Source organism: Callorhinus ursinus, unplaced genomic scaffold (assembly GCF_003265705.2).
Source record: "Callorhinus ursinus isolate GAN/ISIS: 27379988/994484 unplaced genomic scaffold, GSC_fseal_2.0 scaffold13, whole genome shotgun sequence".
NCBI lineage: Eukaryota > Metazoa > Chordata > Mammalia > Carnivora > Otariidae > Callorhinus > Callorhinus ursinus.
The window spans coordinates 36,090,835-36,117,542 of record NW_027397075.1 but is presented as its reverse complement, the minus strand read 5'-3'; the positions used below and the strand labels follow the sequence as shown (position 1 = coordinate 36,117,542).

At 35.1% G+C, this 26,708-nt stretch overlaps 1 protein-coding gene across 6 annotated transcripts in view; it reads right to left on the bottom strand.

Annotated features, from left to right (window-relative positions):
• The window catches only part of RASAL2 (RAS protein activator like 2), a 356,954-nt gene that overhangs the window by 231,549 nt on the left and 98,697 nt on the right, over positions 1–26,708 (bottom strand). For 2 of the 6 annotated variants that reach the window (XM_025877487.2, XM_025877488.2), the window contains exon 1: positions 6,640–7,545. The exons of the other annotated variants lie outside the window; for them this stretch is intronic. In XM_025877487.2, the coding sequence (XP_025733272.1) occupies positions 6,640–7,237 (598 nt within the window). In that variant the 5' untranslated portion in view covers positions 7,238–7,545. Of the gene's footprint in view, positions 1–6,639; positions 7,546–26,708 lie in introns of those variants that run through there. 6 annotated transcript variants of the gene reach the window in all.

Below are 26,708 nucleotides of genomic sequence, written 5' to 3'. Positions count from 1 at the left end.
CACTCCGACCCATTGTTATTAATGGGTCTGATTTTTAAATGAACTAACTCATCCATTTGCCTACTTATTTGTAGTACTACAGTAAATATCAATATTTTTTGATAAGAAAAATGAGATCATGACCTGAACCAGTATTTTTTATTGATATTTATTGTAGTACTATTACTGATGACGTACAAAGAGTTCAGAAACAGGTCTTCATGTCTCCAAAGACTGATCTTCTATCCCCTTAAACATTATGCTTCTAAAATAAGGGATGCTGATTTTAAATATCAGATAAATAATCAGTAATAAAATACAGCTCAGTACAAAAATCTACATACTTCATTATCATCTTTAAAATTAACTGTAAAGTATGCAATAAAAACAGAGCTCAATCACAAGTATAAAATATGTGATGGTTTTTTCTTTTATTAAAAACATTTTCAAAATCCTGATGGAAAAATTAAAGAAGTCATGAACAAATAGAAGTGTACATACACACACACAGCTCTTGGGTGGGACGTCCACATATTGTAAAAAACATTGCAATGGTTCTTCTACTGACTAAGCAGTTAGTAAGTAAGAAGCTAAAATAAAGTACTCCCAGAATTTGAGAATATATTTAGAAAATATCACTTAGACAAAACTGGTTATGTTAAGAAATGATTTATAGGGGTGCCTGACTGGCTCGGTCGGTAGAGTACGCAACTCTTGGTCTCGTGGTTGTGAGTTCGAGTCCCACACTGGGTGTAGAGATTACTTAAAAAATAAAATCTTAAAAAAAAGAAATGATTGGGGCATCTGGTGGCTCAGTCCCATCTGACTTGATTTCAGCTGGAGTCATGATCTCCAGGTTATGAGATCAAGCCCCATCTCGGGCTCTGTGCTCTACGGGGAGTCTGCTTGAGATTTTTCTCTCTCCCTCCCCACCTGCTCTTTTGCTCTCTGTCTCAAATAAATAAATAAATCGAAGAAAGAAAGAAAGAAAAGAAAAGAAAAGAAAAGAAAAGAAAAGAAAAGAAAAGAAAAGAAAAGAAAAGAAAGAAAGAAAAGGAAAAGAAGAAAGAAAGAAAGAAAGAAAGAAAGAAAGAAAAGAAAGAAAGAAAAAGAAAAAAGGGTTTATAAATGTACAATTAAGATTGAAACATTTCTTAAATCTACTCCAAGAAGACTCCAGGATGTATCCTCATGAACAGATGGCTTTATTTTTATTTTAAAGCTACTATTAAAAAAAAAATTATTTATTTATTTGAGAGAGAGAGAGGATGAATGGGGGAGGAGCAGAGGGAAAGGGACAAGCAGACTTCCTGCTGAGCCAGGGCTCAAAATCAGGACCCTGAAATCATGATCTGAGCCAAAGTCAGATGCTTAACCCACTGAGCCACCCAGGTGCCCCTAAAGCTACTATTAATTGGGCTCCCACTGTAAGTTCAGCAAAGCACTTGACACATATTATCTCATTTAATATTTGTTACAACTTCATAGCATCTATATTACAGCTCTATTGTCTTTTATTAAATTTTAATTTTTATTCCAGTATAGTTAACATGCAGTGTTATATTAGTTTCAGCTGTAAAATAAAGTGATTCAACAGTTCTACACATTATCCAGTGCTCATCATGATTAAGTGTACTCTTTAATCCTCATCACCTATTTCACCCATTCCCACCCCCCACCCCGCCCTGCCACCCCCCCTTTGGTAATCACCAGTTTGTTCTCTATAATGAAGAGTCTGTTTCAGGGAGCCTGGGTGGCTCAGTCATTAAGCATCTGCCTTCGGCTCGGGTCATGATCCCAGAGTCCTGGGATTGAGCCCTGCATCGGGCTCCCTGCTCTGCGGGAAACCTGCTTTTCTCCCTCTCCCACTCCCCCTGCTTGTGTTCCCTCTCTTGCTGTGTCTCTGTCAAATAAATAAATAAAATCTTTTTTAAAAAAAAAGTCTGTTTCTTGGTTTATCTCTCTCTCCTTTTTTCCCCCCTTTCCTCATTTGTTTTGTTTCTTAAATCCCACATGAGTGAAATCATATGGTATTTGTCTTTTTCTGATTGAATTATTCTCCCTAGCTCCATCCATGTTGCTACACACGGCAAGATTTCATTCTCTTTATGGCTCAGTAATATTCCATTGTATATATACACCACTTTTTCTTTATCCATTCATCTATTGGTGGACACTTGGGGATAGCTCTATTTTTTTTTTATAAAGACAACAGAATTAGGTAACTTATATCTCCTTCACAGCTAAAAAGAGGAAGAGCCAGAATTTAACCTCAGATCTAACTCCAACATAAGGACAAAGCAGTATATTACATAACTCTCATTGACCTGTTTGGTACCTGAAAATAAAATTAGAAATTTTACTTAATTAAAAATTAAAATCCTTATTTTTTACTATGGATTATGACCTGTATTAATGGTCTTCCTTATATTTTTCTCTGAAAAAATTTATACAATGATTTTTTACTTTTATAATTGGAGGAAAGTTTATTTGATTTTGCAGGGGGAAAAAAAAACCTTACTGCTTACAGAAATAGAAAAATCTGTGAAACGAGAAACTCCATGAAACATTTTTAAACACAGACACTCAGAATATTTTAAACATATGCTGAAGTCATGTAGAAAAGAATAATTTGGTACATATTAATATACAATATGCAAATATTAATACTGCAAATATAAATAGCTAATATTAATAGCTAATTAATAGCAAATATTAACAGCTAACATCCTAGCAAGGTGTTACACTAAATAGCTGAAATGCAGCAATTTTTTTAAAGATTTTATTTATTTATTTTTCAGAGAGAGCACACGCACCCAAACAGGGGGAGTGGCAGGCAGAGGGAGAAGCAGGCTCCCTGCTGAGCAAGGAGCCCGATGCAGGACTCGATCCCAGGACCCTGGGATCATGACCTGAGCCAAAGGCAGACGCTTAACCGACTGAGTCACCCAGGCATCCCTGAAATGCAGTGATTCTTATGAGAAATGGCAGAAAGTAACATATTTCTCTGTATTTTGCAAACATCTCTTTTAATTTATAATGAAGAGTAAATAGAAGGTCCAATTATAGAGATCTGAGGCACTATATAAGTTCTTATACTAATTAATCCTCACCACTATTTATTAGATGTACATCTTAGAAACTTACAATACTTTTATTTTTTCTAATTTGGTTAATGATTTCCTAGAATAAACGAGGAAGCTGCTAGTTACTTAATAAAATAATGTGCTATATTCCCAGCACTAAGAACAGTGTCTTAGGAACTCAATAAACAATTGCTGAATTAATGTATAGGGTCTTTTCCAATAGGATTTTTTAATGAAAATTTTGTTTAAAAATTGAATGAACATACTAAAAGAAAATTATCTAGAAAAAAATAGTCTTCTAATTCCCAAGTTAGGGGTATTTAAAAACATAATTAACACTGGGGAGAGAATATTCTTATTACTATGGCATTATAAATAATATCAGTTTAACCATACATACACTGTAATCAGAAAGAGAGAACTACATGGGGTATATTTAATTTCCTTTTCTACTTTTTTTTTTAAGCTTTCATTCCTATATCTACCTACTGACAGAGGAAGAAAAACAATTTAGGAATGAAACTGTCTCCTAGTAACTTAGAGTTTACATTCCATGCATGTTTACAATTACATGATTTTTTTCTAAGTTTCACATAGCTAGTAAGTGGCAACTAGTAGGCCCTATGATATTCTGTTGATTTGATATGCTGTGATGGGCTTATGGTTACTCCTCTCTTACTGGGTGTTTCAATTTACTTCCACTATTGCAAACATGTTGACTCATGCTTAGACATGGGCCCAAAGCAGTTGGAATTACTTTTAGCTATAAAAAGTAAAGTTGTATTTTTTATATTGTATCATTTGACCTACATATTATCTGACCTACATCAGCTAAAGGAATATATATTGCACAACTGGGGGGTTGAACATGGAATAGTAGTGAAGACTTTGAGCCTCTCTCTCTTAAAGTGGTTAGGGACCCTGAGCATGATATATTTCACTGCTTTAAGCATGAGGGTAATTATGGTCAGCTAGGGCACAAGAAGCTTATTTATGATCAGAACATACACATGCTCAGAACAAGTGTGGGTACACAGAATTTAAGACTAGAACATTGCAATTTACTTACATTTGTTAATTTTAACATTCAACAATCAGGTATCCTCTCTCTCTTTCCCATTAAAAAAAAACTCTATCAATGTAAGTTCATTTTCTTAACAGAAACAGGACCTAATATATATCGAACAAATGCTATGTGCCAAACACTGTTTTACATGCTTTAAATACAAACGACATTACTTAATGCCTCTTGCATCTTGCAGTTCATATTGAGGAAGAAAAGTAACAAACACTAGTGGGCTTCAAATTAAGAAATATACTGATTTTCTTAACACAGTCTTAAAGACATCTATAGTTTAATATTCCATACCTTGCTACAATACTATAATAGCAACCCTGATGACAACACTTTTTATTCACATGGCATCTGTGAATAGATGTTATGTAAACTATAATGTACATAGCATTTTCAAATTTCATCTATCACTTGTGAGGAAGGAATTACTATTCCACAAAGTGTAAAGACAGATTCAGAGATGAAACTTCACAGATGATAACTGGCATAGGTGGAAGTAGAATTCAGGTCTCTTGGGCCACTCTTGTGGGGAATGAGAAATGCAGGAAGGTTAACACCTGCAGAAGGTTAGAAAAGCACGAACATGGACTCTCTGCTGGGTGGGAGCTACTGCTCACTGAGAAAAGGAGATCTCCAGACAAGAATGAGCTCCAATCTTTGTATTAAATAGCATATTTCAGTTTTAAGAGCTTGAATCTTCACTGGTGAAGCGCTTACGGGATATCACAGTGTTTGTTTAATAAAAATTATTGATCTGACTGGAAAGAATACTGTGTACTGTTCTTTAATTATTGGACTTGAAATCCCTTCTAATAGCACCTTAAACGGTTTATGCTTCTACATGTATAATTACTCTAAAATTATAAGCGATGAAGAATATTAGGAAATATATTAGGAATATAATAAATACAGAGTATTTTGTATCTCCTTAAATAAACCATAAATGTATAAAAAGTAGGGACAGAGTCTTTGAGCACATCACACATACTAGGCGGACAACAGCTTGGCAAATTTACTAGAAACTGAAAGTTAACTACAAAAGCCCAAAATCTTTATCAACACAAATATTTAAAAAAACCCTAAACCCCCCCAAACCGTAATAGCTTTCTTTCATCAAATGCACACATATTAACTATTGAGAGGCACTGATCCTAAGAATTTATTTCAAACTCTTAATTTCCTTTAACACTCCTTTACATCATCCTGTCATCACCTGACAAGGAAGCACACATACTGGCATCCAAGAAAATCCAACAACCTAGTTTTCCAAAAATTTCAACAGAATGTTAATACAGGCACATCAAAAATATTTTACTCTTGGTAATTATTTATAAGCCAAGGGTAAGAAGAAAATTTTAATAGTATCATTAAAATTTACTGAGCAAAAGAAAATCTAGGGAGGACAAGGTTTCGGAGGAATATTGAATTACTGGCACACATATATTTGGAAAACTCTTTTCAGTGATATGTCACCCTTTTGCATTCTCCACCTTCATTTTAAAAGAAACTAAACTGTACTCCAAAAACAAAATTCTTCAACAACTCCCATAATTTTCTAAAGAGTTTAAACTTTCGTGATGTGGTCAACCTTACAATAAAGATAAACTAAACTATTCTAATAGCAAGAGCTTGTCCAAAAATGACCTCAACTGGATGGAGATACTATCAGAGTTTCAGTGCTGAGGTTTCCAAAAACAACAAACAAACAAACATGGGTTGTAACACATAACTGAAATAGTTCAGCAGATAAGGTCAATCATTTCCAAGGCAATCACATAAAACTTTTAAGAGTTCTTTTTTTGGATTTAACAATGCTACGATTAATAAAAAACATTTTTAAATTTAAACAAGTCCTAAATGAGGTTTTAAAAGCAATTGATGATTCTTTTGTCTGAAATGAATCAAACACAAGCTTCTATATTGTCACCTGAACAAATTCAAAATTTGCATCTCTTGCTTCCATATTCAAATTGTGGATTTTTATGACATAAGCAAATCAAATTCCAACCAATTAAAAGCTATCAATACAATTCTGCTCTAAATAGTTCTAGTATTTGTTAGTTTTTATGAAAAGATAATAATAGAAATTGTTTAATTCTCAACTTTCGCATGAGGAAATTATTTGATTATTTCTCCTCTAAATCTCATTTAACTTGCAAAAGCATATCAATGGAGATAAATCAGGGTTAAAAAACAAAGCAAAACAAACAAAACCCTTTTCACACAGGCTCCAAAGTAGAATTCAAGAGTATAACATATTAAAAAAAAATTCTTTAATTTAACCAAATCTATTCTTTACTATTATTTACTATCATTCATTGAAAGAGGACTTCTGGAGTAGTATTTATCACTTGTTAAAAATTATACAAATTAAATAAATTTGTCTTATACTGAACAAATACAATGGGTTATCTTATTATAAAACACAAATAATTAAAATTCCAATAGTAATTAAAATTGAGCCATCCCTTTTTTCTCCCCTTATTCATCACAATATACCTTCTCTTACTGGCTCATTGGTTGATTCTCCTTTTAGACTCAGCATCCTGGAGAAGCCATTGGAAAGAGTAGAGAAAATGCCACGGATGAAATATCCCTGCTGCTCAGACTCCTCTGGCCTCCCTGAAGTCGGCCACGGTCTAACAAATCTGATATTGCAGCGGGGTTCTGGCTCTGAAATAGATCTGGTGAATGGAACCCGAAGTGACTGAGTGTTGACCAGGTTCAGCTTCTCTGTTGATGTTCCAAGGACCTCGTTAGCAGAGGAAGAAGCATTATTGCCAACCATCTTTGGCAGGACCTTTTGTTGCGGTTCATCCAAGTCTTTCTTATTAGTCTCCAACCTCTCCCTTTTGCCCCCTTTCCACCTAAAGCTGGGATGTCTTTGCCACCGATAAGCACCCAGTGGTTTTCCTAGATTGGAAACAGCATGTTCATTTTTCTTCCTCTTGCTTTTCACTGGACCACGCCATGGATAGCTCTTTACGCTTGTTCCTATCTCTGCATTTGCATAAGCAGGTTCTGACAAAGATCTTCCATAGCTTGGAGGACAAAGTGATGTCTGTCTTTTAAAGATGCTCATCTTCCACGACTCCATTTTTTAACAACTTCTCTAAAACTTTAAGTTTCCTCTACTCTGCAGTATTTGCAGTCGAACCACACTTGTCCGTGCAGTCCAAAATATTCAACTGCTTAAGCAGCTTTCTTTGTGTGGCTTTGAACCACAGCAGATGTTGCTGCTTAAGAGCTGGTGTCATGTTATTACCCCATTTTCCCAGATCTCCGAAATTTCAGCAGCACCCAAAAATCTCTTGCCTGAAGCAAATAATCGTCAGAGTGTAGCAAAAGTAAAGATTTCCAGAAGATCATCTCGCTTCCTGCTGTAGGCTACAGTTCTGTACTAAGTTTTCAGGAAATGATTTTAAAGAAAATGAGAAGTGAAATAAAAGCGACAAAAAACCCACAAACACCTTTATGGACCAATAGCAGTTAAGTGTTCACCATGCAAATGATAGTGGGTTAAAAACAGATTGTGAAAGTACTCAAGCTGACATCCACACTTGCCTAAAAGCCTGCCCTTTAAGTGACAACTCTTCAGAGTAGTTTCTAAAGTCTATATTTCAGAAATTTAATTTCAAGAAAATCACTGCTATTTTTAACCACAACTTCTCTCAAAATTAATACTGTTTTTCAATCAATAGGTAAAGTCATATACTGTTTTGTTCAAGTAGGCACTACAAGAAGGAGGAAAAATGAGCAAAGGAATGCCAAAATTTAAAGCCATTTTAAAAATAAAATATACTAGGGAGAATTTTAAAAGCATAAATGGACAGAAAAGAGAACAGGGACAGAGGATATTTGCTATGAACTACAGCAAAGGAATAGCAAAGTCTTGTGGGAACTGGACCACAGGAACATACATATTTAGATGACTTCTAGAAGGGGAAAGTTTGCTTTGTAAATCTGGTTGGGATAAGCTGTCTGGAAATATATTCCCTAACTGTTTAAACAAAGAAATTCCTTTACTCTTCTTTGTGCTTACAACTTTAAAAAAAGAGCTGACTATTCAAAATTTTGTTAAAGCAAGTACCTTATAGGGAACCAAGATCATGAATGCCAAGTTTTTGGCTGGTTAATTTTTTTTTCAAATGTCTGCTCATAAACTCCTGAAAACAGGGGTTTCAAATGGAAAAAGTACTCAACCTCATTAGTAATTAGAGAAATGCAAATTAAAGCTATAATGAGATATCACTCACATCCAATAGCATGGCTAACATTTAAAGGGCTAAGAACACAGGTATTGGTGAGGATGTGGAGCAACCAGAAAACTCCTAACTGGTTAATAGGAACATAAAGTGGTTCAATTACTCTGAGACAAATTTGACATTTTCTTTACAAAGACAGACCTACATCTACCCTATCACCCTGAAGTTCCACTCATAGGCATTTATTCAAGAGAAATGAAAATATATATACTTGTACTTCAATGTTCACAGCTGCTTTATTTAGAACAGCCACAAACTGGAAACAACCCAAATGCCCATGACAGTAGAATGGATAAACAAACTGTGGTATTTTCATACAATGATGTACTACTCAGCCAGAAAAAGAATGAACTATTAACAACAACAAGAAAAATGTAGATGAATATCCCAGATATTATGACACAAAACGGAACTGGACACAGAAGAGTATATGCTGTATGATTCCATTTCTATAGAGTTTTAAAACAGGATAAACTAATCTATAATGGAAAAAAAAAAGTCAAAAAAGCAGTTGTCAGTGGTGGAGGACACTATTAACAGAAAAGGGGCACCAGGAAGCTTTCTGGGGTGATGAAAACTTTCTAAGTCCTGATAGAGATAGGAATGTGGGTTTATGTAATTATAAAAACCCACCCAAGTATTCGCTTAAGATTTATGTATTTTGGGGGGCACCTCGGTGGCTCAGTTGGTTAAGCATCTGACTCTTGATTTTGGCTCAGGTCATGATCTCAGGGTTGTGAGATGGAGCCCACATCGGGGCTCCATGCTCAGCATGGAGTCCGCTAGAGATTCTCTCCTTCCCTCTGCATCTGCCCCTCCTCCCGCTTGTGCATGTGCATGTTCTGTCCCCCCACCAAATAAATTATTTTTAAAAAAACATTTATGCATTTTTCCATAAATTTTACCTTAAAAATTATAAGCAATACTGAACTTTTAGTTAGTAGGTTTGCTTAGCCAGTGTTACAGGTTATCAATTCTGAAACCACTGTGTATTTTAGGCTTGAGGAAAGGAGTAAACACATCGAAAAGAATAAATGGTTGGGGCTGCATGGGTGGCTCAGCTGGTTAAGTGACTGCCTTCCGCTCAGGTCATGATCCTGGAGTCCCCGGATCGAGTCCCGCATCGGGCTCCCTGCTCAGCAGGGAGTCTGCTTTTCCCTCTGACCCTTCCCCCCATTCTCTTTCTCTCAAATAAATAAACCTTTAAAAAAAAAAAAGAATGGATGGATGAATAAATGAATGAATACATACATATATACTAATACTAGAACTAACACCTATGTGCCTCCTGATATGTTGAACTGTGAAGGATACATACTTGTGTCTTATTCTGCAAAAATACACAACCTAGATCTAATCTAATCACAAGAAATATCAGATAACCTCAAATTAAAGATCTACAAAACTGTCCTTTCTTCAAAAATGTCAAGGTCAAGAAAATCAAAGAAAAGCTATGAAACTGTTTCTAATTCAAAGGAGACTAAAAAGAGACTATTAAAAGCAATGCATGATTTTGGATTAGATCCTGAACTGGGAAAAAAAACAGCTATAGAGGACACTATTGGGACAACTGACAAAACTAGAACATGGATTATGGATTAGATAACAGAACCATATCAACATTAAACTTCTTGATTTTGATAATTTTCCTTAAGATTGCAAAAGAGAATGTCCTTATTCTTAAGAAATTCACACAGAAGTATTTAGGGACATAGGGACATGATGTTTCCAACTTACTCTCAAATGATTCAAGAAAAAACTATGCATAGCAAAGTAGATAAAATATGATAGAGCAAATGGGGCAAAATGTACATAATTACTGAATGTAGGTAAAGGGCATATGAGAGTTTCTTGCATTCTAGCAAATTTTCTATAGGTTTGAAATTACAACAAAATAAAATACTGAACAAGTAAAATTTTTAATTCCACAATTTCGTTTGGGTCTATAATACAGGTAGAGACCATTTCAGAGTATCTTTTGACTAATATAAAGAAATATCTAGTTCCACAGGTTTTATGGGAGAGGGAGATTAATCAAGATTATCCCCTATTAAAATACCTCAATGGAAAATTAAATTAAGACTATAATTTTGAGGGGGCGCCTGAGTGGCTGAGTTGGTTAAGCATCTGCCTTCAGCTGAGGTCGTGATCCCGGGGTCCTGGGATTAAGCCCAGAACAGCGCATTGGGCTTCCTGCTCACCTGGGAGTCTGCTTCTCCCTCTCCCTCTGCCTCTCCCCACCCCGATTAGTGTGCTCTTTCTCCCCCCGCTCAGTCCACCCATCTCCCCCCTCTCTCTTGCAAATAAAAAAATAAAATGTTAAAAAGACTATAATTTTGAGAAAAGTTGCACAGTAGGAGAATTTGAGCCCTGTAATCAACATTGTGAGACTCAATGTTAAATTAGAAAATTCTTTTATACACTAAATAGGTAAGGCAAAAATAATTATCATAGTTTCTAAACTCATCAACTCAATTCTTTTGAGGAAGTACCACAAACCTTCTTACCATAAACTTCCTTATTTAAGGAATATGGAATTGGAAAATACTAAATAACAGAGAAAAAGATTCAAGAGAAATCAGAAAGCAAAAGAGCTATAGACTGAGGAAGAATAGCTAAAGGAGAAGACTCATCTCTCTCATAGGTACTAAAGTTTGAGTCAAGTGCTTCAGTTATCGCATCATTATGAAAGCCTAAGATTATTTATGTTAGTTATTTCTCCAAGTTTTATCTTTTATCTGAATTTAAGACAATAACTTACCACTCTACATTTTCTGAATTTCTCAAAATATATATAATGAATTCATGAATTTTTAAGAAAATATTCACAGGATTTATAGTTTCTTGAAATTAGAAACAATGACAGTAGTACCACTGAATTACCACATTCACTATAAATCCTACTGTAAAAATCAGCTGTGGATTTAAGTGTCAGTACAAGAACATTTCTACCTCAAATTTCAATCAACTACTTTAAAATATTCACAATAATAATATGTAATATGTAAAGCACAGCTTTAGGAACCATTCTGGTTGCTAAGTCAAAAGAAACATGTGAATTCTCTAAATAAATATGCAAGTACTCACATCTGCATAGATATTTCAAATTGTAACTGAACACCTACAATGTATCAGGCACTGTATTAAGATTATAGGAACAAAAAGAGCACTGGGTGTTATATGCAACTGATGAATCACTGAACACTACATCTGAAACTAATGATGTACTTACTATATGTTGGCTAACTGAATTTAAATTAAAAAAACATTTTTTTAAAAAGGGCAAATCCTCTTGGAACTGCCTATTGATCAGGAAACACTTACATTAGGAAGGGAAAAGTATACAGGGTGTTAGATAGGTATGTAGTGAGAGGATTTTTACCAAGTCTAAGGCTTAAAGATAGAACCAACTTCTGAGATTCTCTTGATCTTGAGATTCTATTATCATTGTCAATTCTACTATCATGTGACATGTATTCCTAAAAATCACCACACTATACAAAATTGCACAATAAAACTACAGAGCTTATGGGGAAGATGGGGTTGGGGAGCCACACAAAGGAACCGCAATAATGACACATAAGAAAGATAAGCTAATACAAACTGTAGACCATTTTATACATGTTAATAGGTTCAGGAACACCAATGTGTTAAAATAAATATGGAAGGTTAGTTTGAAAAAACTTTAAGTTTGCCTGTGGAAGTGAGCGTCAGAAGGGTTGCAGCTTCTGCTTTTTCGTGAAGTAGTGGACGGAGGGTTACCTGCAATCTAAAAGAGAGCCGCAGTACCCTGGGTGGATGGGCATGGCTCATAACCCAGTGGAGAACTGAGGCAGCTGCTAGCTGGTTGGCATGTGTACTTTCTGAGTATTTCCTATGTGGTATAGTTTAAGTGGATACAGTTTTCTGTGTTCATCTAGTGTTTCTCAGACGAATGGCATAAGCTAACACAAAGTTCATGCAATGCTCAAGTCGCTCCTTAATATCAAGCACATGGTACAAGCCCTGGTTTTGAAAACAAGCATGATAACAGAACGATACGTATTCCGTCTCCCCTTCCATACACAACTGACCACTGAATAACCACACAGGTCCACTTATACACAGGGTTGTTTTAATATAAATACAGTACAATATTGTAAATGTATTTTCTCTTCCTTGTGATTTTCTTAACATTTTATTTTCTCTATCTTATTTTTTATTGTAAGAAAACAGTATATAACACATACACAAAATATGTTATCAGTAAGGCTTCTGGTCAAGAGTAGGCTATTACTAGTTAAGTTTTGGAGGAGTCAAAAATTATATGTGGATTTTTGACTACACAGGGGTCGGTGCCCCTAACCTCTGCATTGTTCAAGGGTCAACTGTAAAAAGGAGGTAAAAATCTACAGGAGACGTTACCACTGGAAAGCAGAATAGCAGCAGAGGAGAAGTGGCTCTATTTTTTTTTTTTAACTGAAGTATAATTAACACACAGTGTTATATTAGTTTCAGGTGTGCAGTATCTCAACAATTCTATACATTACTCAGTGCTCATCATAGTAAGTGTACTCTTAATCTCCTTTATCTATTTCATGAATCCCCCCATCCCTCTCCACAACTGTTCTCTGTATTTGAGAATCTGGTTTTTGTCTCTCTTTTGTTCATTCGTTTCTTAAAATTCCACATATAAGTGCAATTGTAAGGTATTAATCTTTCTCTGACTTTTTTAACTTGGCGTGATACCCTCTAGGTCCATCCATGTTGTTGCACATGGCAATTTTCATTCTTTCTTATGATTAATATTCCTTTATATATACATATATATACCGCTTCTTTATCCATTCATCTATCATTGGATACTTGGGTTGCTTCCAAATCTTGGCTGTCGTAAGTAATGCTGTAATAAAATAGAATTGCATATATCTTTTCAAATTAGTATTTTCATTTTCTTTATGTAGATACTCAGTACTGAATTACTGGATCATACGTATTTCTATTTTTAATTTTTTGAGTAACCTCCATACTGTTTTCCACACTGGCTGCCCCAATTTGCATTCTCACTAACAGTGTACAAGGGTTCCCTTTTCTCCGCATCCTCGCCAACACTCATTATTTCTTATGTTTTTGAGTCTAACCATTCTGACAGGTATAAGTAATAATCTCATTGCGGTTTTAATTTGCATTTCCCTGATGACTGGTGGTGTTGAGCAAATTTTCATGTGTCTTTCAGTCAGCTGCATTTCTTCTTTGGAAAAATGTCTATTCAGGTCCTCTGCCCATTTTTAATAGGATTATTTGTGGGTTAAAAAAAGGATTATTTGTGGGTTTGGGGGTTGAGTTGTATAAGTTCTTTACACATTTTGGATATTAACCCCTGATTGGATATATATGTATATATATATATATATAAATATATATATATATACAGATACTGGAGATATGTATATATGTATCATCTGCAAAATTTTATCTTCGCCCATTCAGTAGGTTGCCTTGTCATTTTGTTAATGGTTTCTTTGCTGTAGAAAAGCTTTTTATTTTGGACTAGTCTCAATAGTTTATTTTTGCTTTTGTTTCCCTTGCCTGAGAAGACATATCTAGAAAGATGTTGCTAAGGCCGATGTCCAAAAGATTAGTGCCTGTGTTTTTTTTCCTAGGAGTTTTATGGCTTCAGCCGTCACATTGGTCTTTAATCCATTTTGAGTTTATTTTTGTGTTTGGTGTAAAGAAAGTGGTCCAATTTCATTCTTTTGCATGTTGCTGTCCAGTTTTCCCAGCACCACTTGTTGAAGAGACTATCTTTTCCCAATCATTATTCTTGTCTCCTTTGCTGCTATTTTCTTTTAGTCACTTTCTTTTTTAACAATAAAATCTATTGAGATTTTCATATGTAATTTTATAATGAGCATGTGTATTTTGCTCCTTTTGAAAGCAGAAAACTTATATATATATATCATATATATATATAAAACATATATATATATATATATATAGGCTTTATACAAATAGGTATACAGAAAATCTACAAATAGCAAAAATAAAAGCCTTAACATTAACCCAAAGAATCTGAATTAGAGAACAGGGAACTAGAAAAGTCATCAGAGATCAACTTAACCAACTCTTTCACATCATCAGACAAGGCCAGAGCAAAGAGATTTGTCCATAATTACTTAGTTAACAGCAAAACAAACAGACAAACAAACAAAACCATGCATATCCCAATTCCCAGTTCAGGATTCTATAATCTCCTTAAATTAGCATTTTCCAAATTAGCCTTCCCAAGAACACAGCTGAAAATTTTAGACTTGAAGTGCATAAGTGTGACATTAAGTCCAGTTATTGTAGTGTTAAAATTCTTTCTTTTTTAAAGTTTAAAACAGGCTACCATTTTCTCATTAAAATGTCCTTTCAGATTTACTTCATCTAAGGGAAGCAAGCAGAGATGAAAAGGCAAAACTTGAGCTTTTTCAGTGTACAAATAGTCTGCCATCACTTCCTATCTTAAGACATACCTTTTCTACACTGAAATTCTATTCTATATATCCCACATGCCTTTTTGTAATAGAAGACATGACATATGCCACAATTAACAAAGAGTTCTGGAGTTTTGTTACTAGAACAAGAAAGTACATACCTTCTTAGATCACTTTGTGAAGAGCTTTAAAAATAGGAGCCATTTCTATTAACTAGAAGAAGACATCTTTCAAAAATATAAAGTCTTTGTTTATACAAAGCTAACTAATTAATAACAAAACATCCCTTTCCCATCCCCTATCACTGGAGCACATCTGCTTCCCGATGAAACACTTCCTGTGGCAAAAACTACCTCCCTTCTAAGTAGTAAAAGTCAAAGACACACCTGACACGTACACAACTGCTTCTTGTTGAAGAGACAAAGATATGTCCAAAAGGCCAAATGGAGATTATTTTTATCAGACAAGTGTTGGAATCAATGATCTTTTAAAATAAGGAAGCATTTTAAAATAAAAACAAAAACAATGATGATTCCTAATGCTATTATTAAAGGCTTTTTTTAAAAAATTAAAAATAAAAACTCTAGTTTCCTCTAACCTCTCTGATCACACCTTCTCTATCTAGTCAAAATGTTGGGGAGTTTTTCAAAGCTGGGTCCTTAGCACCCCCTCTCACCATGCACATCATCATTCCCAGTTACCATACCACTGAGCAACCTACTCATATACTCAATTTGACATTTTGTGCTCTCAAAATCAAAATGTGTAAAACCTAATCCATGGTCTTTTCTTTAAAATCTGGTCTAATTCCAGTGTTCCTTATCCTAATAAAGGGCACCACATCCATTCAGCTATTCAAGCCCCAAACCTCAGTCATCCCCCTCTTACCATTCAATATACAATCCATGAGTCTTGTTGATTTTCCCTCCTACATATTAATCTATCTACTTCTTGCCTTTTCCCCTAAATTAACCTACTATTATTTCTCATCTGTATTACAACAGCCTCCAAAATTCATCTACCTACCTCTACTATGGCCCTATATAAACCATTATTCTCGCTATAGTCAAAAGAATCTTTTCAAAATACAAATTTATGGCATCCTGGTTAAAACCTTTCAGTGGTTTCCCACTACTCTTACAAAAAGCAACACAAAACAAGCCAAAATTCCTTAACATATCCTGGTCCCTACCCTTCAGCTTCCCTCTTTTTTTTTTTTTAAAAATTTTTTTTTTTTTGACAAGAGAACAGTGAGGGAGGAACACAAGCGGGGGGGGGGGAACCCAATGAGGGGGTCGATCTCAGGACCCTGGACCATGACCTGAACCAAAGGCAGATGCTTAACGGACTGAGCCACCCAGGTGCCCCCCTTCAGCTTTGCTCTGAAAGACAAACTTAAATCCTTTCAGTCCTTCATCCTAGACACTTTCCTTCCCACCACAGGGTTCTTGCGCACATTGCTCCCTCTATCTGTGGAAGGATCTTTCTCCCCTCACCGCCTGCCTACTCATGCTTCTGATTGCAGTTCAAGGGTTACCTCCTGGGGGAGGGCTGTCCTGACCTCCCTCAGTCAGATCTTCCTGTTAGAGGCCTTCACAACCTCTCATGCATCTATTACACCTGCATTTGTATTTGGACATTTCCTTCTGAGATTATTAGTCAATGTCTGTTTTACCCACAAGGCTATAATCTCCATACGTTTTTATTATTCATAGAGATCCCCACTGCTTGGCAATGATGGGCACTCAATATTTATTAAATTAATAAAATCTGAGAAAGATTTAGAATTAAAGTACCTAACTTCAGACTAATAGCACCTACTTAACATTATCTCTGATACCGTGAAGATCACATGAAAATATATACTGTGGGGAGAGATGGTCAGAGTAGGGAGAGAAAACAGTCCTACAATACACTGCAGGCAGTTGTTTTTCCTTGAACCAAAGTAGTTGTTTCTTCAAGGATATGGATAGCAAGAAATATTAAAGGAGGAAAATAAGAATAATGCAAAATGGTAGGAGGACAAGAAGGAGGCATGAAATGCTGTTCTAATTGTTAAGAAATTTTTTTTCCAGAAATACAAATTTAGTTGATGCAGAAACTGTTATCTTAAGTCACATGTATGTACGAGGCAATATAAGTTGTAAGTTACAAGGAAACAAAGAGTAGATCCCTCTCAGGCCACGTCAATCTAAGCAGAGAAGTGGTATATCAAGTACCTGTGTTAGCTGCTGAGAGAAAAGAAAAAATTTAAAGAAACAAAGAAAGGTTAAAGAATTTTCAAATAGTATTAAGTTTTATGAAGCATAATGCCATAAAATCATGTCCTCAGCTTTTCAGGACAGTACTGATTATTTAATTTTCATTCTTTTCAATATAAAGGACTCATACAGATTATAAACAAAAGTAATTTATTTTACTGTTGTAAGACTTTCCAGCAAATAAACTTTTAATCAGAAAAAAAGACAGAAAGGAGGATTTGTGGCATTTATTGTGGTCTTTAACATTCGCTTAATACATGACCCGTGTTTATCCTATGAACCATACTTAAAGGGCATTACAGAGCTGGTAGGTGAAGCTAAAATGCAACGGAAGATTATCAGTCAATGTTTGTGAAGGAGAATCAATAAGGATAATTACCACATGAATCTACACTGATTTATGTCATGGCAGAATAATCTGAAATTATTGGGATGGATTCCCTCAAAAGTGATCCAGATTTAAATCTATTTTTTCATTGCTTCCTGTTTGGCTACAGAAATCTGATCCTACTAAGGGCCTTTATTCCTTTAAAAAATAATTTCCCTGATTCTCAAGTTGTGACTCAGTCTGACTGTGTCTATGTGCCTTCTGCCAGGGATCAGCTTCTCTGTGGGAACTGGAAATGTGTGCATACCCAAGAAGTGATGCAAGATCCGAACTTTCCCCAAGGGCAGTGCCAGCATCCTAGGACTTCAGACTTCTATACTTCTTCCTCTCCTGAACCACTCTCTAGGAGATGGAATGCAAAATAGTTGTGCAGACTCAGAGAGGGAACTACTGAAAATTACACATTCATTTGCCTATTTAGTCACACTTTCAAGGGAAAAGACGGTAGGCCTCTACATTCCTTCCCATTTTCATCCCCCGTTAGACTCATTTTTAGCTTTGGAAGCTAAATTTGTCCATTTATTGACTGACTGATTAAGCTAGGTAAATATGATCCATGTATCTATTCCTCTATCTCTGAAGTACTGGATTTTTTATTAAAAGAAAATTTTAAATCCACTTCATTATAGATGTGTCATCTGTAACAGCTGTCCTAAACTTATCCCAGACTGACTCAGAAGAGACATAAAACTATGAAAAGCATTCTGTAAACACTTTTAATTGTAAAGTATTTTATATGTTTTTAAAATTTCTTCTTCCTTCATGCTTCTATCGCACTAATGCATTTTCCTTTGTCTTTTAGTTTTATGTATTTCTGACTTAGAGTGAATGCCTATTCCTGCTATAAACAGGGTTTAATCTCATGTTCAAGCTCCTTTTTTTTTTTTTTAAAGATTTTATTTATTTTGACAGAGAGAGAGAGAGACAGAGAGAGAGGGAACACAAGCAGGGGGAGTGGGAGAGGGAGAAGCAGGCCCCCTGCTGAGCAGGGAGCCCGATGCGGGGCTCGATCCCAGGATTCTGGGACCATGACCTGAGCCAAAGGCAGAGGCTTAACGACTGAGCCACCCAGGCGCCCCGTTCAAGCTCCTTTGTATTTTCTAAGGTACCTAGCAGAGTACTCAGTAGGCTGTCATCAAATTTGCATTGAAATAAATTGAAGGAGTATGATAGGATACCAGACTTTTACAGTTGGTCAAGGAGAAGAAAAAAGAAACATAGCACAAAGTTACCTTAAAACTCCTGGGGCACTAGCTTTCAGCCCGTTCCCCATCCTAACATCTATCCCCTCTGCCAAAAATTATTTAAACCACTGTTGCCAGCAAGTTAGCTTAAGTGGTTTGAGTTTTTGTTTTATTTGCACCCATGTACTTTTTTCTCCCAATCTGTGTTATACAGTTAACAAATGTGTGTGCGTTCATTTGTCTTTCAATCAAGAGTTCTTTTTATAAGAACTTAATTCACATAAGTCTAACTTCTGAAACTAAGAAACTAGTCCCTCTTCTTTCCACAAAATGAAGCTTTCCTTCATCCAGGATGTGTTGATAATTAGAGCCTTGAAATTTTGCTGCAATTTATTCATTCATTTCTCATCTCATTAAGCTGATTGTTTTCATATTGTCTGCTATATGCCACAATCCGCCATAGGTCCCCAGTCTTAATGACTGTTTTTATACTTTATTTAAATGAAATAAATTAAAATGATAACTGATATAATGGAGGCCTCTATGGACGAAGTGAAAGCACAGAGGATGGATTACCCAAGTCAGCTTGAGGAAGTCAAAGAACATTTTGCAGAGAAGGTACTATTTCAACTGAGATTACGCAGGAATTTACACTTAGTGAAGGTAAAGATATAAACAATAGAAAAGGAAATCTTATTTCAAATAATTTCTATTGAAATCAGCACAACTCAAAGCTTGGTTCTCAGATCTCTGGAAGTCCAAAAACTATTTGCCATGAGGCTGAGTCAAGATGAATACAAAAACTGGGCACCTGGGTGGCTCAGTAAGTTAAGTGTCTGCCTTTGGCTCAGGTCATGATCCCGGGGTCCTGGGATCGAGTCCCACATCGGGCTTCCCTTGCCCTGTGAGGAGCCTGCTTCTCCCTCTCCCTCTGTCTGCCACTCTCCCTGCTTGTGCTCACTCTCTGTCAAATAAATAAATAAAATCTTAAAAAAAAAGATGAATACAAAAATAGAGAATAAGTGTTTAGAAACCTTCATAGAAGTGTAATACAGCAATTTTATGTCTGTTGAATCTTATAAGAAAATACAGCTCATCTTTTATTTCGTCTATCTAGTTATTAATTTTTATTGTATTTGGCTAAAGCATTGGTTCCCAACAGATTGAAAATTTTTAAAAACACACACAGATAGTCTGAGTAAGGCTGTTACTAAAATGCATCTAATTCTGACTATACCTCTCAAATTGTTCCCTATTTTAAGCTTCTTTTTGGATCTGTGGGGAACTTGGAGAGGCTTACCCTCTGACTTCAGGAAGAACTTTATGTATCAATTAGATGATCCATTTTAATTAAAGGATCAAGCTAACAATTCAGCTATGCTGACCAAACTCCTTAAATATTTCAGTAGAGAGAGGAGCAGCTGGTTCACATTCTTCAGCACATGTTATCAAAAGTAGAAGCAACTAGATGGTGGTAGAATATTGTTCTACTTAATTTTTCTAATACTTGAAGCCATTAATCCTTGCCACTCTTTCATGAAGTAGACCTTTGCACCTCTTTGGAATCACCTTTATTTAAAGCATACAAGTACATATAGAAATAAGACATGTTTGATTCAGATATAAACTCAAATAAGGACAGGTCTTTACTATCTAAAAATGTATGCTCTAAAATAGAGAACTCACAGTGAATGCCTATTCCTGCTATAAACAGGGTTTCTCCCGCTCCCCAGGGGTTGAAACCCAAAGTTGAATATGCACAGGATCATGTACCAAAGACACATAAACTCAGAAATAAAAACTCAAGTTAAATCTTTCACCAAAATCGTTAGATCATATAGTCTTTGTTCTTTACTTTGCAAAACAGTTCATTCTGGCTGATGATGGCTTCTCTTCTGTCAATCTTATCAGTAGCCATCTTCTTTTTAGATTTCAGTGAATCAGAATACCAATTTAATTTATAAAATATCTAAAGATTTGGGAGGATACAAATACACAAGGTAGCACTTAATGAACATATTTAGGTAATCTCAGAAGTATGAAACCACATACATATTTAAAATACTACTATTCAGGGCTTCATATATTTTATTACCTCTTTTCCTCTAATTATTCAGAATATTATTTTGGTTTTACAAAGTTCTGGATGTTTATAAGTACCTTCAATTCTTTTGGTACCTATTTTTAGTTGTTAGAAAATATAGATACACACACAGGAAAGCCAAGTAGTCTATAGTGAGATGAAAAATAAAAAAAAATAAGCTAGACTCACTTCTTTGCTATCTGTCCATCAAAGAATAGGAAATACAGGGACGCCTGGGTGGCTAGGCTAAGCATCTGCCTTCGGCTCAGGTCATGATCCCAGGGTCCTGGAATCAAGTCCTGCATCGGGCTCCTTGCTCAGAGGGGAACCTGCTTCTCCCTCTGCCTTCCACTCCCCATGCTCGTTCTCTCTCTCTCTCTGACAAATAAATAAATAAAAATCTCAAAAAAAAAAAGAGGAAATACAGTCTGTAGCAAGTTTTCTTTTAGGTGTAATCATTTTTTGTACTTGTTAGGGTGTGTCCTGGGGAGAGCTGTCCTGTGACCTGAATGATGTTTAGCAGCATCCCTGGCCTCTATCCACTAGATACCAGAAACACACCCTTCACCTCCCTAGTCATGACCATCAGAAATGCTTCCATACACTGCCCCCAGTTGAGAACGACTGTTCAATAATACAAAATAATAGTTTCAAACTTTTTTTCCCAACACATACCATCAGTTAAAAAAAATCTGAGTATACATCTCTATATAGATATATTTATTTATAAGTTACATACATGGACTATTGTACTAATGTTATATACACTGTAAAACATAAATAAACAGAGATAAAAAATATATTAATAGCAGTGCTAATAAATTTATAACCTGAACCCCAGAGGATTATCTTGTGTACCCCCAAGGACTTACATACCACACTTGAGACAATCAGTATAAATTATATTCACAGGTAGGAGAATTGTTTCTTTTACTGGCTTAGTTACTGATTATGACATATTCATGCCATTTATAAACTGAATATAACTTTAATATACAGTATAAAGGGACATTTTGATCTTTGTTGAAAAATGGAAATTCTAAAGGTTCTAAGAAAACATATTAATTAAATTCTTGATATTGTGAAGAAGCATGACCTTGAGACCAATGATTGAGGATGAATTCTCTGGTTGACTATGATCTTTCCTTCTCCTTCCTGGCTCAAAAAATGGCAGATAGATGCCAGTATTCATACCAGTTCCCACAAAGTTCCACAATCCTTATTTTCAAACTAACTCCACTACTAGACCAGCAATTAGTTATTTTATCCTCACATGACAATCAATTTTTATTAAAAGTATTTTGGGTATATATACCTGGAATTGAGCCCCACGTACGGCTGGATGACAATAATTGCCATGGTTATTTGCCTTTATCTTAGATGCTTCTACATACCATATTTGTCTTAATTTTATAATGGGTGCCAATGAATGTGGCGCCACATTATTAAGCAAACTTAGTATTCCCATCTAGGAAACACTGAATGAAAACAAAAGAAACAGCTAAGGGATAGCACCCAATTTTTTGGGGGGGGGCGTATAAATTTGAGAAATAAGGTACTTTTCATGACACCTGTAGTTCTTCACCGAAGAACAATACAATCTAGTTCACGTCTAGGCTAATATATAAATACTTATAAATACTAAGTATAATTTACCTCCTATTAAATAGTAATGTTTGAATAAAAATAGAATCAGAAAGTAAGTTAAAGGATTTTACTATTGTTAGGTTTTATTTAAACATGCTTTGTGGTAGGAAATATTTTAATTAATGTGTGAAGTCAAATTACTTTGGTGGTAGACTTTTTGGTGACATAATTAATATTCTGCTAAAAATGAAACTGTAGTCATTCATTTCCTGCCATGACCAAGTAACTGATACTAAGCTTGCCATCCTGCTGTAGACAACTAGAAAACCAGACAAAACATTTGACACAAGTTTTCAGATATTAGAAAACAGGAAGCACAGGACTACGATCCCTAGTAGAAGGAAAAATTATCAGATAAACCTGGATTTCAAGCTAGAGACACTTTCCGAATACTGGCACATGGAGAGGAACACAAGCAGAACACAATGGTCTCAGTGAATATGAGGAGATAGAAGTGGAAGTTCAGGGAGACCGAGGCTGATGGAATTTGCAGGGTAAAGTACTAGAGAAAAGGAAATTACACAAAGAGATCCAGAAATCTGCGTGGGGATCTGAGTTACTGGTTGCATAATTAGGCTGCATGTGTGCAGGATTAAACTTCATGATTACTAGCAAAGAAAGCTGCTAAACAGCTATAAGCTGGAAAATCTTCACAGCTCACTCAGGACTGGAGGATATTTGAAATCCCTTAAACAAAAGAAGACACCTTGTTTAATATCCAGAACATTTGTACCTATCTTCAAAAGGTAACACATTGGTAATAGAATTAAATTGCCCAAGAGAAAAGGGTATTTTAGGGCACCTGGGTGGCTCAGTTGGTTAAGCGACTGCCTTCGGCTCAGGTCATGATCCTGAAGTCCCGGGATCGAGTCCCGGGATCGAGTCCCACATCGGCCTCCCTGCTCAGGAGGGAGTCTGCTTCTTCCTCTGACCCTCTCCCCTCTCATGCTATTTCTCTCTCAAATAAATAAAAAAAAAAATCTTAAAAAAATTTTTTAAGGGTGTTTTATTTTTTAATTATTTTTTAAAGATTTTTATTTATTTTTTCTGTCAGAGAGAGAGAGCGCGCACAAGCAGGGGGAGCAGCAGGCAGAGGGAGAGGGAGAAGCAGAATCCTCGCTGAGCAGGAAGCCCAATGAGGGGCTTGATCCCAGGACCCTGGGATCACAACCTGAGCCGAAGGCAGCCGCTTAACCAACTGAGCCACCCAGGCATGCGATAAAAGGCTATTTTAGACCCACCCATATACAGCTTGAAAATCAAGCTTCAAAATTAACAGCTGATTCTCAAGAAATGTAAACTCAGTCATAATTAAAGACAACAAAAAGCAAAAATTCAACAATGTAAAATTCACAATGTCCAATATCCATTCAAAAATGACTACCCATAATATGAAGTAGGAATATGTGAAACAAAAACAGGAAAATTAATCAGTAGATAATATGCCAGAAATGAAAGAGATGATAAACTGAGCAGCCAAAGACTATAAAAAGTTATTATAAATGCTTAAGGACTTAAAGGAAGATAGGATAACAAAGAGAAATGGTAGATATTTTTTAAAGAACCAAATGGAATTTATGGAACTGAAAAATACAATATCTGAAATGAAAATTTTATGTAATGGTCAGAAATGCAGATTATATTTCATAAAAAAAAATCAGTGAACATGGAGACAGGGCAATTCAAAATATACAAATTAAAAAACAGAAGTCGAGACGGGAGACTGAAAATAATGACCAGTAGTCTGTGGAACCATATCAAGCAATTCCTGAAGGAGAGAAAAAAAGGGAACAGAAATAAAGTTGAAGAAATAGGCTGAAATTTTTTTAAATTTTAACTAAAAATCCACAAAACCAACAACAAATCCCAAGTAGGATAAACCCAAGGAAACCACACCAAGACACATAATAATTTAACTGCTAAAAAACAGTTATGAAGAGAAAAATAATAAAGTCAGCCAGAGGGTTGGGGGACATAACAGGAAGAAGAACAAATATGAGAATGACTTGATTACTCATCAGAAAAAAATCAAACTTCATGATGATGGAATAACATTTTTATGCAGAGAAAAAAAAATCTGTTATACTAAATTCTATGTTTAGCAAAAAACCTATTTAAAAATAAAGACAAGGGCTGCTTGGGTGGCTCAGTCATTAAGCATCTGCCTTCAGCTCAGTTCATAATCCCAGGGTCCTGGGATCGAGCCCCATGTCGGGCTCCCTGCTCCGCTGGGAGCCTGCTTCTCCCTCTTCCGCTTACCCTGCTTGTGTTCTCTCTCGTTGTCTCTCTCTGTCAAATAAATAAATAAAATCTTAAAAAAAAAAAGACATTTATGGAAAAAAACAAATGCTGACTGAATTTACTGTCACTAGACCCCACTGGGGCCTAAAAGAAGCAGAGAAAAATAAAATTTGAACAGAAGTCAATGGAATTAAGCACAGGAAAAAAAAATTAACAAAACCAAAACCTAGCCTTTTGAAAGGAGAAACAAAAGCAATAAGTCTGTATTCAGGATAACCAAAAGTGAGACAAAAGACACAAATTATTAATATCAGGAAAAAAAGAGAGAAGTCATAACTGCTAATCACATGAACATTACAAGGATAATAAATGAATATTACAAACAACTCTTTGCCCACAAAAATGATAACAAATGAAACATTTCTTGAAAGACATAACTTCCCAAAACTGACACTAAATACAATAGATCATCTTAATAGTCTATGATATAAAGGAAATTGAATAATTAAGACTCTTCCAAAAAACAGAAAACCAGGCCCAGATGGTTTCAATGTTGAATTCTACCAAACATACAAGGAACAAGTAATGCTAATTCTCCATAATCTCTTTAATAAAACAGAGGCAGAGAAACCACCTTCTAACTTATTTGACCAAGCCAGCATTACATCAATTCCAAAATCAGAGACATTACCAGAATAAAAAAACAATCTCTCATAAACATAGACAATAAAAATCCTCAATAAAATATTAGCAAGTCAAATCCAGCAATGTATAAAAACTGTACACCATAAGCAAATGGGATTCCAGACATGCAAAATTAGTTCAACATCTGAAAATTACCTAAACCTACCATACAAACAGGATAGAGAAGAAAAATCATACAATCATATCATCTGAGGACAAAAAGAAAAAAAAGATTTGAAAAAAATATCCAATACTCATTCATGAATTAAAAAACAAACCCTCAGCAAATTTATTCAACTTCAGAAAGAACATCTACAAAAAAACTTATAGCTAACATCCTATCTAACTTGAAAAACTGACACTTTCTCCCTAAGATGGGAAATAAGGCAATGATGTGCTTTCTCTCCATTCCTACTCAACATCCTACTATAAGTTTTAACTAGTGCACTAAGACAAAATAAATAAAAGCCATCTAGAACAGAAAGACAGAAATAAAACTGCCTTTATTTACAGATGACATGAATGTCTGTGGAGAAAAATGCACAATCCACAAAAAAATTGGAACCAATAAGCAGGTAGAAAAAGAAAAGAAATACTTAGGTATTTCTAAATACCTAAAAAAGAAAAGAAATACTTAGGTATAAATCTAACAAAATATGTACAGACTCTGTATGTAAAAACTACAAAATATGAATGAAAGAAATCAAAGATCTAAATAAATGAAAAGATATTCCATATTAATGAATTGAAGACTCATTATTAGAAAAGTGTTAATTCTCCAAACTTGATCTATATATTCAATCCAATTCCAGTAAAATTCCTAGCAAGTTCCTTTTTGGATACCAACAAACTATTTCTAAAGTTTGTATGAAATGGAAAAAAAGATTTAAGAATATCCAACAAAATACTGAAAAAGAACAAAGATAGAGGATCACACTACCAGACCTTATTACTTACTATAAAGCGACAGAAATCAAGATAGCATATTACTGGCAAAAGAATGGACAAATATATCAATAGAACAGAACAGAGAGCCTGGAAACAGACCCAGGCATATATAGTTAAGTGATTTCTGATAAAAGCCAAAAAGGCAATTCAGTGGAGAAAGTATAGTCTTTCAACAAATAGTGTTAGAACACTGGATGTCTACATGTAAAACAATGAACTTAGACACAGGTCTAACATCTTTCACCAAAATTAGCTAAAAATGCAAATGCAAAACTATAAAACTTCTAAAAGAAAACCTTAAAAAATTCTACATGACTAGTTTCAATTAAAAAAAAACTATTAAGTAGGATTTTATTAAAAACTGCTTTGCAAATGCACACTGCTAACAAAAAAAGAGAAACCAGAAACT